At 43.6% G+C, this 15,557-nt stretch overlaps 1 protein-coding gene across 1 annotated transcript in view; it reads left to right on the forward strand.

Annotated features, from left to right (window-relative positions):
• The first annotated feature begins 1,373 nt into the window (after positions 1-1,373).
• Positions 1,374-15,557, forward strand: part of elapor2b (endosome-lysosome associated apoptosis and autophagy regulator family member 2b) — a 69,888-nt gene continuing 55,704 nt past the window's right edge. The window contains exons 1-5 of the mRNA XM_048610015.1: positions 1,374-1,379; positions 2,385-2,505; positions 7,603-7,795; positions 8,992-9,139; positions 12,811-12,897. Of these exons, the coding sequence (XP_048465972.1) occupies positions 1,374-1,379; positions 2,385-2,505; positions 7,603-7,795; positions 8,992-9,139; positions 12,811-12,897 (555 nt within the window). The remainder of the gene's footprint in view (positions 1,380-2,384; positions 2,506-7,602; positions 7,796-8,991; positions 9,140-12,810; positions 12,898-15,557) is intronic.

Genomic DNA, 15,557 nt, shown 5'->3' on the forward strand with positions numbered 1-15,557 from the left:
AAAGCTAATGGAATACTGGCCTCTACATCTAGAGGACTGGAATACAAGGATGCAGAAGTTATGCTGCGGTTATATAAAACCCTGGTTACACCCCACTGGGAGAACTTTGACCAGATCTGTGCACCACACCTTAGGAAGGATAGATTGGCCTTGGAGGGATTACAGTGTAGGTTTATAAGAATGATACCTGGACTTCAGGGGTTATGAGAAGAGATCATACAAACTTGACCTGTTTTGTCTAGAATTTAGAAGGTTAAGGGGTAATTTGGTCAAAGTCTTCAAGATATTAATAGGAAAATACGGGGTAAATGAGAATAAACTAATCTCACTGGTTGGGATTCTACAAGTCGGGACAACGTCTGAGAATTAGGGCCAGACCATTCAGGAGAGATGTTAGGAAGCACTTTGACACGCAAAGGGTGGTAGAGGTTTGGAACTGTCTTCCACAAACAGCAGTGGGTGCTGGATTAGTTGTTAATTTTAAATCTGAGAGTAATAATTTTTTTGTTAAGCAGAGATATTAAGGAATGTAGGCCAAAACAGTTATCAGGTGTTAGGCTGCAGATCAGCCATGATGTCATTAAATGGTTTGAGGGGCTGATTGACCTACTCCTGTTCTAAGTAAACAAAAATTCTCAGCCTTGGAAATGTAAGGTTTTGAAGGAAGTTTGATAGTTTAAGTGATAGAATTTAAACTTTCAAGATTGTGATAGTGATGAAGTAGTTTATCAATACAGTTTGTTCACCAGATGAAAGAGGACTCCATTACCATGGGAATAAAATTTACCAAGGTAGCAGCAAACAAAGTCATATACATTTTCATCATGATGGCTACTTAATTCTTCTCCTGTAATATTGCCTATCTTTATCTGTCCTACAGTTCTTCCAAAATTGTCATAAGTGCCTTATCTATCTATAAATATGACTGCCTTACTTCTCTCCTTAATAACACAAAGTGCTTTAAGTACTGAGCAGGTCTGGCCACAGTTAGTGTTTTGAGTGAAGCATAATTCTTCAGAATTGAAGAATAGAAAGGGACATCTAGGATAGGGTAGAGGGTGGGAGAGATGGACTGGCAAAGATGTCTTGGAAGAGAAGGCAGACGGAGTGATAGTGATTGTAATAAAGGAACTAAGTACTAATCCGAATTGAGTGTTAGTGAACAGCTTTGTCCAAAAACGAAAACGTGAGAAACAAAATTGAGACTCGCATGTGGCAAAAAAAAACAATCCAAATGGGACACAGAAGTCATTGTTTGAAACAGTTGAACTCCGTGATGAGGCTTGAAGGCTGTGAAGTCCTGAATTGTAAGATGGGTTCTGTTCCTTGGGCTTGTTTTGAGCTTCACTGGAACATTGTATTCAGCACACGATATGGACGTAAGCGTGGGCTGGTAAATTAAAATGACAAATAACTGCAACCTCATTCAACCACCCGTTTCAATATGTTCCTCCCAAAGTCTCTCCCTTGCAGTCCTCCTCAAAATAACCTCTTGAAAACCCTCCTGTTTGACCATGCTTTTTATCCTATTCCTTGGTTCCCTCTTTTCCTGGTTTGACATGTGGACATTTGGTAGATTTCAAATCCCAATAAATCACTAGTGCTCAACTAAATTGTACACTGTAATTTTGTGTTTGAAGTAGCTTAGCACAGGAGAAATATAGTAGATGATAAAAACACAACACTAATACCAGATTATGAGTCTTCTGTTTATGTAAAAACCGAAAGAACTGCGGATGCTGTAAATCAGGAACAAAATCAGAAGTTGCTGGAAAAACTCAGCAGGCCTGGCAGAATCTGTGAAGAAAAATCAGGGTTAACGTTTCGGGTCTGGTGACCCTACTTCAGAACCATTCTGAGAAAAGGTGATTGGACTCAAAGTTAGCTCTGATTTCTCTTCACAGATGCTGCCAGACCTACTGAGCTATTCCCGCAACTTCTGTTTTTGTTGTATTGATGTGTCTTTTCGGGCTCAGAAGCCCAAAGGTGCTGTGCGGTTGATAGAAGTACAGAGGCCATTCTGCTATGGAGAAGCTTTGTAGCTGAGTTATGCATGGTAAGCACTCCCAAACAGCAAGGAGAAAAGGAAAATGACTGGATAGTCTATCAACGTTTGAGGAATAAATATTGCCTGTTTCCTTCACGTGGGGTGATTGAATTGTCAGAAAACATTGAAAGGTTGATTCTATCTGACTCTCTTGTATCTTCATTGTATAGAAATGGCATAACTGCGCGAACACATGGCAGTGTGGAGATAATTATGCCTGAGATTTGGAAGGTGCTATCCCCACCCCCCACTTTACTTTTGGCAGGTGTTGTGCTGTCCCAGGTCAATTCCTTTCTTTAATGTAATAGATGTTCCTATTGTATTTTTTAATATACAGAATGATTATCACTATGAGTACACGGAATGTGATAATACTGGGTCCCGGTGGAGAGTTGCCATTCCTAAATCTCCAGGAACGTGCACTGGATTGCCTGAGCCAATCAAAGGCAGAGAATGCTGTAAGTTACTGTTTAAGCTGCTCATTGGCTTAAAAGCAAAGTATTTAAACAATTTCATCGTGTACAGTTCCCCCATTAACTGCTGCTGTTTCTGTAGTCAAAAATGCATTTTATTACCAAAATGCATTTTTTTTTTAAACCAAAGCAATTTTCAGATTGTAGGTTATAACTTGTGAAGTGAAAGTCGACAAAGTCCCAGAGGGCCATAGAATGCTCTTCCATCAGAGAGAGGGAGAGACGACTGATGGTGGGTTTAACATGAAGGTCACTGTGCCTCAGCTAAGGGCAAGGCTGAGACATTTGAGCAGGTACATGGATAGGAAAGGTTTAGACAGATATGGGCCAAACGCAGGAAAATGGGCCTCATTCAGTTTAGGAAACCTGGTCGGAATGGATGAAGTGGGCTGAAGGGCCTATTTCTGTGCTGCATGACTGTATGAGAAGGCAGGGCCATCATGGTGACCTCAGCTGGTAAGGGGCTTGAATCTTTACTATTGGTATCACACTGAATTGCAACTCAGCCATTCAGTCAACTGAGCTAACCCATTCTCAGGTTATTCTAAATAGAGGGCACAGTAGCATCATGGTTAAGTTGCTGGATTAGTAAATCCAAGCCTGTGCTAATCACCTGAAGGCACATGTTCAAATCTCTTTACTCTTGGGAAATTTAAATTGCATTAGTTGAGTTTGTGATATTGAGTTTTAAAGAAAAAGAACTGCAAATGCTGGTAATCTGAAATAAAATTAGAAATTACTGGAGAAACTCAGCAGGTCTGGCAGCATCTGTGGAGAGAGAAACAGAATTAATGTTTTGTATCCAGTGAGTTCTGATAAAAGGTCACTGGACTCGAAACATTAACTCTGTATTTCTCTGTATGGACGCTGCCAGACTTGCTGAATTTATCCAGTGTTTTCTGTTTTTGTTTGTGATATTGGAATGGTTTCCTCAAAGCTGAAGACCCTACAGTATTTTACCTCAGAAGCCATCCTTTTCTGTGAGTGAAAACCAGTATCTAACCACGAATTCTTATGAACAGTCAGTCAGGTGAATTGTGAACTTTGTCCACAGATGCTGCCAGGTCTGCTGAGTATATCCAGCATTTTCTGTTTGTATTTCTGATTTCCAGTGTCTGCTGTGTTTGGTACTTTAAAAATGAAGCAATCGGATACAGAAAATTGATGCTACAGACTAATATTGACAGTCTGTTTGTTCAGACAGTAACATAATGGAAGTGCAATATTGTAGGACAAGCAAACCAAAAATGATAGATTTAATGATAAGAAATGATAATCTCTGACAATACTTGGAAATGACATGAAACCAGTCTGTACTCATAGAGTCAGAGTTGTACAGCATGGAAACAGACCCTTTGGCCCAATTTGCCCAGGCTGACCAGACATCCCAATCTGACCTAGTCCCATTTGCCAGCATTTTGCCCTCTAAATCCCTCCTATTCATGTATCATCCAGATGCCTTTTAAATGTGGTAATTGAACCAGCCTCCACCACTTCCTCTAGCAGCTCATCCCATACACGTACTACTCTCTGTGTGAAAACGTTACCCCTCAGATCCTTTTTAAATCTTTCCCCTCTGACCTTAAACCTATGCCCTCTAGTTTTGGACTCCCCTGCCCTGGGGTGAAGATCTTGGTTGTTCACCCTATCCATGCCCCTCATGATTTTATAAACCTCTCCAAGGTCATAGCTCAACCCTGGACGTTCCAGGGAAAAAAGGTTCCAACCTATTCAACCTCTCCCTATAACTCAAACCCTCCAATCCTGTCAACATCCTTGTAAATCTTTTGTGCACCCTCAAATTTAACAATATTCTTCTTATGGAAAACCAGAATCGTATGTACTCCTTCCTTTGTTAGATGTTGATTGGATGTAATAGAGCAGGAAGAAGACCCTGGCACTCAAATAATATTGACAATTATTCCATTTGGTAGGGAATATATTTTGCTTTAATCTGTTAATCACTATTCTAGATATTAAAAATACATTTCTAACATTTATAGGAATAGAGAAACAGCTAGATGTAACTAAGATCCAATAGTCAGAATACATCTTTTGTGAATCTGCCCCTGTCAGGATTAATGATGTTAGTGTCAGACTGATTTATTCCCAGATTAATGGATACTGGAATTCACATTGTTGTAGTTAAACCATCGACTGGAAAACTGAGCACAGAATTTGTTAACGGTTGTTCAAGGCTGTCTTGTCAAACAGAACATTCCAGAAGTCATCAACAGGCTTCGTAAGATCTGTCAAAGGGCAGAGTTAGCACAATAAGTTGATGTAGATTTTCCTCTCACCATGAATAGAAATATGGAAATATATAAAATAGAAGCAGGAGGAGGCCATTCGACCCTTTGAGCTCTCTGAGCCATTCAATATGATCGTGGCTGATCATCCAACTCACTTCCCTGTTCCTGCTTTCTCCCCCCATACCTTTTGATCCACTTTGACCCAAGAGGTATATCTAACTTCTTTCAAACATTCAAAGCTGTGGCCTCAGCGACTTGCTGTGGCAGAGAATTGCACAGGTTCACCACTCTCTGAGTTAATCCTGCTATGCCATCAGTCTGGTAAACCTTTTTTTGCACACCCTCCATAACCAGAACCCCCTTCCTCAGATAAGGAGACCAAAACTACATGTAGTATTCCAGATGCGGTCTCACCAACACCCTGTACAATTGCAGCAACACATCCCTGCTCCTGTACTCTAATCCTCTCCCCATGAAGGCCAACAAACCACTTCCCTTCTTTGAGACCTGCAGCACCTGTGCGCTTACTTTCTATAACTGGCGTATGAGGACACCCAGGTCTCATTGCCCCTTCACCCTTCCCAATCTATTGCCATTTAAATAATCATCTTCCTTCCTGGTTTTGCTACTAAAGTGGATAATCACATATTTATCCACATTATATTTCATGTGTCTTGCATTTTCCCATTCACTTAAGTCACATTGCAACATCTCTGCATCCTCCTCACAGTTCACCCTCCTGTCCAACTTTCTGTTGTCAGCAAACATGGAAATATAAGTTCACACATCTAAACCATTAATAAATATTGTCAATAGCCAGCATCTGAGCATCATCTCTGCAGTTCCCAACAAGTCTCTGCCTACCACTTCAAAAAAGGAACAATCCCTCTTCCGTACCTACACCGGCCCTAAACCCCACCTCTTCCTCCGTTACATTGATGACTGTATCGGCGCCGCCTCGTGCTCCCACGAGGAGCTCGAACAGTTCATACACTTCACTAACACCTTCCACCCCAACCTTAAGTTTACCTGGACCATCTCTAACACCTCTCTCCCCTTCCTGGACCTCTCTGTCTCCATATCGGGCAACCACCTAGAAACCGATATTCATTTCAAGCCCACCGACTCCCACAGCTACCTAGAATACTCCTCCTCCCACCCACCTTCCTGCAAAAATGCTATCCCCTATTCCCAATTCCTTCGCCTCCGCCGCATTTGCTCCCAGGATGAGGCATTCCACTCCCGTACATCTCAGTTGTCCTCGTTTTTCAAGGACCGTAACTTCCCCACCTCGGTGGTCGAGAATGCCCTCAACCGTGTCTCCCACATCTCCTGCACCTCATCCCTCACACCCCGTCCATGCAATAAGAACCAAAAAAGAATCCCCCTCGTCCTCACGTACCACCCCACCAACCTCCGGATCCAACGCATCATCCTCCGACACTTCCGCCATCTGCAATCCGACCCCACCACCAAAGACATCTTTCCCTCCCCACCCTTATCTGCTTTCCGGAGGGACCACTCTCTCTGTGACAACCTTGTCTGCTCCACACTCCCCTCCAGCTCCACCACACCCGGCACTTTTCCCTGCAACGCAGGAAGTGCTACACCTGCCCCCATACCTCCTCCCTCACCCCCATCCCAGGCCCCAAGAAGACTTTCCACATCAAACAGATGTTCACCTGCACATCTGCCAATGTGGTATACTGCATCCGCTGTACCCGGTGTGGCTTCCTCTACATCGGGGAAACCAAGCGGAGGCTCGGGGACCGCTTTGCAGAACACCTATGCTCGGTTCGCAATAAACAACTGTACCTCCCAGTCGCGAACCATTTCAACTCCCCCTCCCATTCGTCAGACGACATGTCCATCCTGGGCCTCCTGCAGTGCCACAACAATGCCACCCGAAGGTTGCAGGAACAGCAACTCATATTCCGCTTGGGAACCCTGCAGCCCAATGGTATCAATGTGGATTTCACAAGTTTCAAAATCTCCCCTCCCCCTACCGCATCCCAAAACCAGTCCAGCTCGTCCCTGCCTCCCTAACCTGTTCTTCCTCCCACCTATCCCCACCTCCCACCTCAAGCCGCACCTCCATCTCCTACCGACCAACCTCATCCCGCCCCCTTGACCTGTCCGTCCTCCCTGGACTGACCTATCCCCTTCCTAACTCCTTACCTACACTCACCTTTACTGGCTCCATCCCCGCCTCTTCGACCTGTTTGTTTCCTCTCCACCTGTCCTCTCCTCTATCCATCTTCTATCCGCCTCCCACTCTCTCCCTATTTATTTCAAAACCCCCTTCCCCTCCCCCTTTTCTGATGAAGGGTCTAGGCCCGAAACGTCAGCCTCTCTGCTCCTATGATGCTGCTTGGCCTGCTGTGTTCATCCAGCCCTGCACCTTGTTGTCTCGGATTCTCCAGCATCTGCAGTTCCTACTATCTCTGACTCCATTTCTTCTTACTTTCTGTTTCCTGTTTGCTAATCAGTTCCCTATCTATGTCAGTACACTACCCTTAATCCCTTTAATTTTATATGCCACTCTCTTTTGTGGGACTTTAGCAAAAGCATTCTGAAAGTCCAAGTAAACCGCATCCACCAGCATGCCCTTATTAACTCTATTAGTGCCATTTTAAAAAAAGTCTAGTAGATTTGACAGTGGGCTGAAGGGCCTTTTTCATGCTGTAAAACCTCTATGTAAAAGTACATTAACAGTCTCAGGAGTGAACCAGCTTTCAAACTTGGGGATTTGAGCATCTCCTATTGAACCAAAAAACAGACTGCAATCTGTGTGATTTGCAATCATGCCTTAATTTTTTCTGTTTTCCAGCCTTTTCTTGTGGATCAGGGGAGTTTCTGGAACTACAAAACCAGAACTGCAGTAAATGTGCAGCAGGGAGTTACTCCCTGGGAAGTGGCATTCGATTTGATGACTGGGATACTATGCCACTTGGATTTTCAACTGTAGCAACATTTGTGGACGATATGGGAAAGAGTAGTACCAGCAGTAACAATTGTAACTCGTAAGTAAACCAGCAACAGATTATTGTTCCATGCTGTCTATGTTGAAAGTTTATACAAGCCACTTACAAAGGTAAGAATCAGGGACAAAAGCAGAAATTTCTGGAAAAGCTCAGCAGGTCTGGCAGCATTTGTGGAGAGAAATCAGAGTCAAAGTTTCATGTTGAGTGACGCTTCCTCAGAACGTTGGTTCTATATGGTCTGAGTCAGCCACATTACTGTGGCTCTGGAATCATGTAGGTGAGATAAGAACAGCATATTTTCTTCCATTAGTGAATCGCGTGAGCTTTTACAACAATTAGTAGCTGTCATGGTCACCATCAGGACTTGGGATGGGGAGGGTGTTTGGGGGGGACATCAAAGCCCGGTGCTCTAGTGGGTAATTGCATTGGGGTCAGGGCGTGGGGTTGGGAGAAGGAGTATGTGAATTCCATCCCTGGCTCTGGCCACTATGACTAGATTAGCCCTACGTTCCAAAATTATTAGTTGAATTTAAATTCCAGCAGCTACCGTGGAGAGATTTGACATTACAGCTACTGTGTCGTGAAATCCAGTTAATGGGTGTGGCCATATTACAATCATGTACAGCAAAAGAAATTCAAAATTGACACACACATTTGAAAATGATTAGCGGGCAGTATATTCAATATCTAGCACTTTAAATCCCTAAAATACATTCCAAAAACCACAGCTTCCAGTCTGCAAGAAATTAACTAGAATGTAGTATGTTGTATTTTGAAATTGACATGCCTGAGGTTGGAATGCAGAACTCCAAATGATATTGCAGTTCACTCCCCTAATGAGTGCAATTGCTGGTCTTATTGAATAATTTAAGTTTGCTGTTGTTGAGTTTGAGGATCCAACATGCTGGAAACCAGCACTCTGTCCAGTATTTACAATTTACCATTGCAAATAAGCTGAGGAGAAAGTACACAGCCCCTTCCTAAAGAAGAGATTGTAAGAACGGCCAATGCTGGAAATTGAGATAATAGTGTGGAGCTGGAGGAACACAGTAGGCCAGGCAGCATCAGAGGAGCAGGAAAGCTGACATCCCTAATGAAAAAGCCTCTCATGAAAGAAAAATGCATACTCACCTCATTGTTCTTTCAGTGAAACTTTCTAAAGAAAGCAAGATCTGACTTTTATTTCTTTCATCATTTGGAGTAATTTTACTTGCAATTAACTGATGATTTTACAGATCCTCCTGGATTCCCCGAGGAAGTTACATTGCTTCAAACAGAGATGATTGCACAGTTTCCCTCATCTATTCAGTACACCTGAAGAAATCAGGAAGTGTTACATTTGATTATCAATATCTGGATAACTCTATCTTCTTTGAATTTTTTGTAAGTGCAGTTCAATTAAATATTTCTCACGAGTTAATAAAAAAAAATGTGAATTAGCATAGGACCAACATTCTTTGAGATAAAGAAAGACGTTGAATTTAAATTGTGCCTTTGTTGTGCGCAAAATGTACCTAAGGACATCACTATTCATTGATAATTTTGAGGTATAGTTTTCTAAAACAAAAGCAGGTCATTCGTCCATACCAAGATCACACGAATAATAACAATGACAGTTGAATAGTTTTGCTAATAGTAAATGATGGACAGGACACGGGGAACTGCAATGTCCTGGTTTATGAACAGACTTAGCCATCAGCTTCTGTGTCTCATCTGAATGTTGGCACCTTTGACAACATACAGAAGTATCACCTGGAATAGGGCTTGAAACTACTGTGTATCTGAGGACTCTCGCTGAGCTAAGCTGAATCTAATGCTATGTAATTTGGCACAATTGCCATAATTTTTATGTTCAACTATTGTAAAGACCATTTTTTTTTTTAAAATGACCGTTTCAGTCTTTTTAAATTGCCTGCATTAAGTTGTTAACATTTTAATGTTGGGCATACTTTAATTCTATGTAATGAGGAGCCAAGTGATGTTATTTGTTTCTTAAATAACTAGAAAAGAAAGTGTAAAGGCAGTGGAGTATCGATTTTGTATTTTGTAACTTCTTCAGGATTATAACTGTCAAAACTGGACAAGCTGACTTAATTACACAATGAAAAGTGCACAGGAAGGTATCACTGGGATAAGATTTCATTAGATTCAAATGATGCCAGCTAATTGAGGTACAATTAAACTCTGATATATCACAAAATCAATCAAAACACAATTGCTCTTTTTGTAACAGCATGGGCCAGTTCTGGTTATTCAAGATCATTAACGGTGCAGCTCAGAATATAATCAGATATTGCTTGTGGATTGTTAGAGTATACTGTTCATTGCCTGCGTAATTCTCGTGATTTCAGCAGACGTCTAAAGATGACAGTCTGTTGAAGGGTTCTGTTTTTTAGTAAAGGGTTCACCTTATGTCATTAAACAGTGAAAGCCTTAAACACCTGGAATGTCGGCGTGCCAGTCCACGGTGGCCCTAACCTTGTTCCCCATCCTGGAACCATGCTTGTTTCATTATGGTACTGGTGGAGAAGACACTGCTTACATGGGATAACGTCACCTTCAGTCAGAATAGAACTTAGAACATAGAACAGTACAGTACAGTACAGGCCCTTCGGCCCATGATGTTGTGCCGACCTATTATTCTACTAAGATCAAACTATCCTGCATACCCTACTTTTTAATATCCTCCATGTGCCTATCCAAGAGTCGCTTAAAAGTCTCTAAAGTATCTGACTCCACTACCACTGCCGGCAGCGCATTCCACACACCCACCGCTCTCTGTGTAAAGAACCTACCTTTGACATCTCCCCTATACCTTCCTCCAATCACCTTAAAATTATGTCCCCTCGTAATAATTATTTCCGCCCTGGGAAAAAGTCTCTGGCTATCCACTCTATCTATGCCTCTCATCATCTTGTACACCTCTATCAAGTCACCTCTCATCCTTCTTTGCTCCAATGATAAAAGCCCTAGCTCCCTCAACCTTTCCTCATAAGACCTGCCCTCCAGTCCAGGCAGCATCTTGGTAAATCTCCTCTGCACCCTCTCTAAAGCTTCCACATCCTTCCTATAATGAGGTGACCAGAACTGAACACAATATTCCCAGTGTGGTCTAACCAGGGTTTAATAGAGCTGCAACATAACCTCACAGCTCTTATACTCAATTCCCCTGCCAATGAAAGCCAACACACCATACGCTTTCTTTACAACCCTATCAACTTGGGTCACAACTTTGAGAGATCTATGGACGTGGACCCCAAGATCCCTCTGTTCCTCCACACTGCCAAGAATCCTGCCATTAACCCTGTATTCTGCATTCAAATTTGACCTTCCAAAATGAATCACTTCACACTTTTCTAGGTTGAATTCCATCTGCCACTTCTTTGCCCGGCTCTGCATACTGTTAATGTCCCGTTGCAACCTACAACAGCCCTCGATGCTGTCCACAACTCCACCAACCTTCGTGTCATCGGCAAACTTACTAACCCACCCTTCCACTTCCTCATCCAAGTCATTTATAAAGATCAGAAAGAGCAGAGGACCCAGAACAGATCCCTGCAGCATACCACTGGTCACCGAGCTCCAGGCTGAATATTTTCCATCTGCTACACCCTCTGACTTCTATTGGACAGCCAGTTTTGTATCCAGACAGCCAAATTTCCCTGAATCCCATGCCTCCTTACTTTCTGAATGAGCCTACCATGGGAAATGTTATCAAGTACCTTGCTAATATCCATATACATCACATCCACTGCTCTACCTTCATTGATGTGTTTTGTCACATCCTTAAAGAATTCAATAAGGTTTATGAGGCATGACCTGCCCCTCACAAAGCCATGCTGACTATTTCTAATCAAACTGTGTTTTTCCAAATAATCACAAATACTATCTCTCAGAATCCTCTCCAATAATTTGCCCACCACAGAAGTAAGACTAACTGGTCTGTAATTGCCAGGATTATTCCTATTCCCTTTCGTGAACAAAGGAAAGACATTTGCCACCCTCCAATCACCTGGTACTACTCCAGTGGACACTGAGGACTCAAAGATCAATACCAAAGGGGCAGCAATCTCTTCCCTCACTTCCCATATATATAACCTTGGGTATATCCCGTCTGGCTCAGGGGACTTATCTATCCTCATGTTTTTCAAAATTTCTAGCATATCCTCCTTCCTAACATCAACCTTTTTGAGCATACCTGCCTATTTCATGCTGTCCTCACAAACGTCAAGATCCCTCTCACTGGTGAATACTGAAGCAAAATAGTCATTAAGAACCTCCTCTGACTCTGCGCACAAGTTCCCTCCACTATCCCTGATCGGCCCTACCCTCATTCTGGCCATTTTCTTGTTCCTCACATAAGCAAAGAACACCCTGGGTTTTTCCTTTAATCCTACCCACCAAGGATTGTTTGGCACAACATCGTGGGCCGAAGGGTCTGTACTGTTCTGTGTTCTTCCTCCTGGACCAAGACTTGCAGTAACTTGATCTCAATCCACTTGATGAAAAAGTAAAGCTTAGTCCAGAAAGGCTGTGTTAGAAAGAGAAGAAATGCCTTGTAGGTTGATATAAATTCTTTCTCCCCTCATGCTTTTCACCCATAAAGGAATGGACACTTTCAGCATTTAACAACACTGAAGATGTTGGCTCATTCTTTGGCATTTGTAACTGTAACTTAGACAAGTGGTTACTCTTGATGCATGATTGTCCTTTTCCAATGATAATGAATTTGCACTTCTGGAGTGGAAAATGAACAAGAACTGCAGCCGAGTTCTTTAAATTGAAACACATCAGAAATTAAAGGAAGAATGAAATGAGCTGAACAGATTCACAGTTCATGGACCACTCCTCAGACATATCCAGTGTGGTCATGACAAAGCAAAACTCTACGTAAGCACTAACCAAATCATTGTGAGGGCCCTAAATATTATTTTGTTTATGTGTCTATGACGCTATGTTAATATTGTCTGAAAAATGTTTTTTCCTTGAAGTGGTGAAAAGAAATATACAATTGTTTTTTTCACGGTTCTTTATTCCAAATCTGTTATTTCCAGGTACAAAATGATCGGTGTCAGGATACAGAAATGGCAGAACAAAGATGGGTGTCTAAAACAGAGAGGGATGAATGGAAAAAATATTCAGTAAGTAGGACATAGCACCTGACTGTTCAAAATACAAGACTGGAAAAAGAAAGTTTTGACAATGCTCCAGAATGACGTCGTAAAAGAAAGGTTGTTGTGAATAAAACTGAACCCCATTCTGTTTGGAATGGAAGATGCTACATGATCCTTTTCAGAGCTTGCAAATTAAAATGCATTATTTAGAACAGGAATTTTACAATAAAATGGGAATATATTTCGGTGAGTAGAAAAGCAATTGCAGAGAGAAAAGCATTGAATTTGCTTCTAAGCAAGAGTAAATTGCTCAAAATACTGAAATAGTTAAGTTTAAAGATATTTATCAAGAGATGAAGTGGACATTTTCTGTGTAATAATGACCTCTCTTGCTATGTGCAGACTTCATGCCTCTAAGTGAGCAGTTATTTGTATCTGCTCAGATCAACCTATAAACTTCATTGATCTTCAGGATCTGTTTTCTAAATGAGCAATGTTGCACTCCTTTGGGTTTCTCCCTGTTCTGAATTTACCTGGGCTGGCAAAAACAACTTCTCAGTAGGGATAGTTCACTGACATTCAGTGGTTTCAAAATGGCAATTGATCATTTTGGAGATAAAATTCATATCACATCTTTAGCCTAGAAACCAAAATCACAAAGCAGTAAAGATGATTGGATGTCAAGGTAGTGATTGAAAGACCGGAAGGAGTTATCAAAAACTTCCTAAAAGAACTGGGATTTAAGGAGATACCATGGTGTGGAGCTGGATGAACACAGCAGGCCGGCATCAGAGGAGCAGGAAAGCTGACGTTTTGGGCCTAGACTCTTCTTCAGAAATGGGGGAGGGGAAGGGGATTCTGAAATAAATAGGGAGAGAGGGGGAGGTGGATAGAAGATGGATAGAGGAGAAGATAGGCAGAGAGGAGACAGACAGGTCAAAGAGGCGGGGATGGAGCCAGTAAAGGTGAGTGTAGGTGGGGAGTTAGGGAGGAGATAGGTCAGTCCAGGGAGGACGGACCGGTCAAGGGGGCGGGATGAGGTTAGTAGGTAGGAGATGGGGGTGGAGCTTGAGGTGGGAGGAGGGGATAGGTGGGAGGAAGGACAGGTTAGGGAGGTGGGGACAAGCTGGGCTGGTTTTGGGATGCGGTAGGGGGAGGGGAGATTTTGAAGCTTGTGAAATCCACATTGATACCATTGGGCTGCAGGGTTCCCAAGCGGAATATGAGGTGCTGTTCCTGCAACCTTCAGGTAGCATCGTTGTGGCACTGCAGGAGGCCCAGGATGGACATGTCGTCTGAGGAATGGGAGGGGGAGTTGAAATGGTTCGCAACTGGGAGGTGCAGTTGTTTATTGCGAACCGAGCGTAGGTGTTCTGCAAAGGGTCCCTGAGCCTCCGCTTGGTTTCCCCGATGTAGAGGAAGCCACACCGGGTACAGCGGATGCAGTATACCACATTAGCAGATGTGCAGGTGAACATCTGCTTGATGTGGAAAGTCTTCTTGGGGCCTGGGATGCAGGTGACGGGGGAGGTGTAGGGGCAGGTGTAGCACTTCCTGCGGTTGCAGGGAAAAGTGCTGGGTGTGGTGGGGCTGGAGGGGAGTGTGGAGCGGACAAGGGAGTCCCGGAGAGAGTCCCGGAAAGCAGATAAGGGTGGGGAGGGAGAAATGTCTTTGGTGGTGGGGTCGGATTGCAGATGGCGGAAGTGTCAGAGGATGATGCGTTGGATCCGGAGGTTGGTGGGGTGGTACGTGAGGACGAGGGGGCTTCTGTTTTGGTTGTTATTGCGGGGACGGGGTGTGAGGGATGAGTTGCGGGAAATGTGGGAGACACGGTCGAGGGCGTTCTCGACCACTGAGGGGGAAAGTTGCGGTCCTTGAAAAACGAGGACATCTGAGATGTACGGGAGTGGAATGCCTCATCCTGGGAGCAGGTGCAGTGGAGGCGAAGGAATTGGGAATAGGGGATGGCATTTTTGCAGGAAGGTGGGTGGGAGGAGGTGTATTCTAGGTAGCTGTGGGAGTCGGTGGGCTTGAAATGGATATCGGTTTCCAGGTGGTTGCCAGAGATGGAAACAGAGAGGTCCAGGAAGGAGAGAGAGGTATCAGAGATGACCCAGGTGAACTTAAGGTTGGGGTAGAAGGTGTTGGTGAAGTGGATGAACCATTCGAGCTCCTCATGGGAGCACGAGGTGGCGATACAGTCATCGATGTAAAGGAGGAAGAGGTGAGGGATAGGGCCAGTGTAGCTATGGAAGAGGGATTGTTCCACATAACCTACAAAGAGGCAGGCATAGCTTGGGCCCATGCGGGTACCCATGGCCACCCCCTTTGTAGGAAGTGGGAGGAATTGAAAGAGAAGTTGTTGAGGGTGAGGACGAGTTTGGCTAAGCGGATGAGGGTGTCAGTGGAGGGGGACTGGTCGGGCCTGCGGGACAGGAAGAAGCGGAGGGCCTTTAGCCCATCAGCATGGGGAATGCAGGTATATAGGGACTGGACGTCCATGGTAAAGATGAGGTGTTGGGGACTGGGGAATTGGAAGTTCACGGCATGGGTGGTGTCACGGATGTAGGTAGGGAGTTCCTGGACCAAGGGGGAGAAAATGGAGTCGAGATAGGACCTGGACTGACTGCCCTGGTTGACCCATTGTGTCCGCCTGCTCCTGCCCTCCACTTATCTCGACTCCATTT

Source organism: Rhincodon typus, chromosome 22 (genome assembly GCF_021869965.1).
Source record: "Rhincodon typus isolate 14 chromosome 22, sRhiTyp1.1, whole genome shotgun sequence".
Classification (NCBI taxonomy): domain Eukaryota; kingdom Metazoa; phylum Chordata; class Chondrichthyes; order Orectolobiformes; family Rhincodontidae; genus Rhincodon; species Rhincodon typus.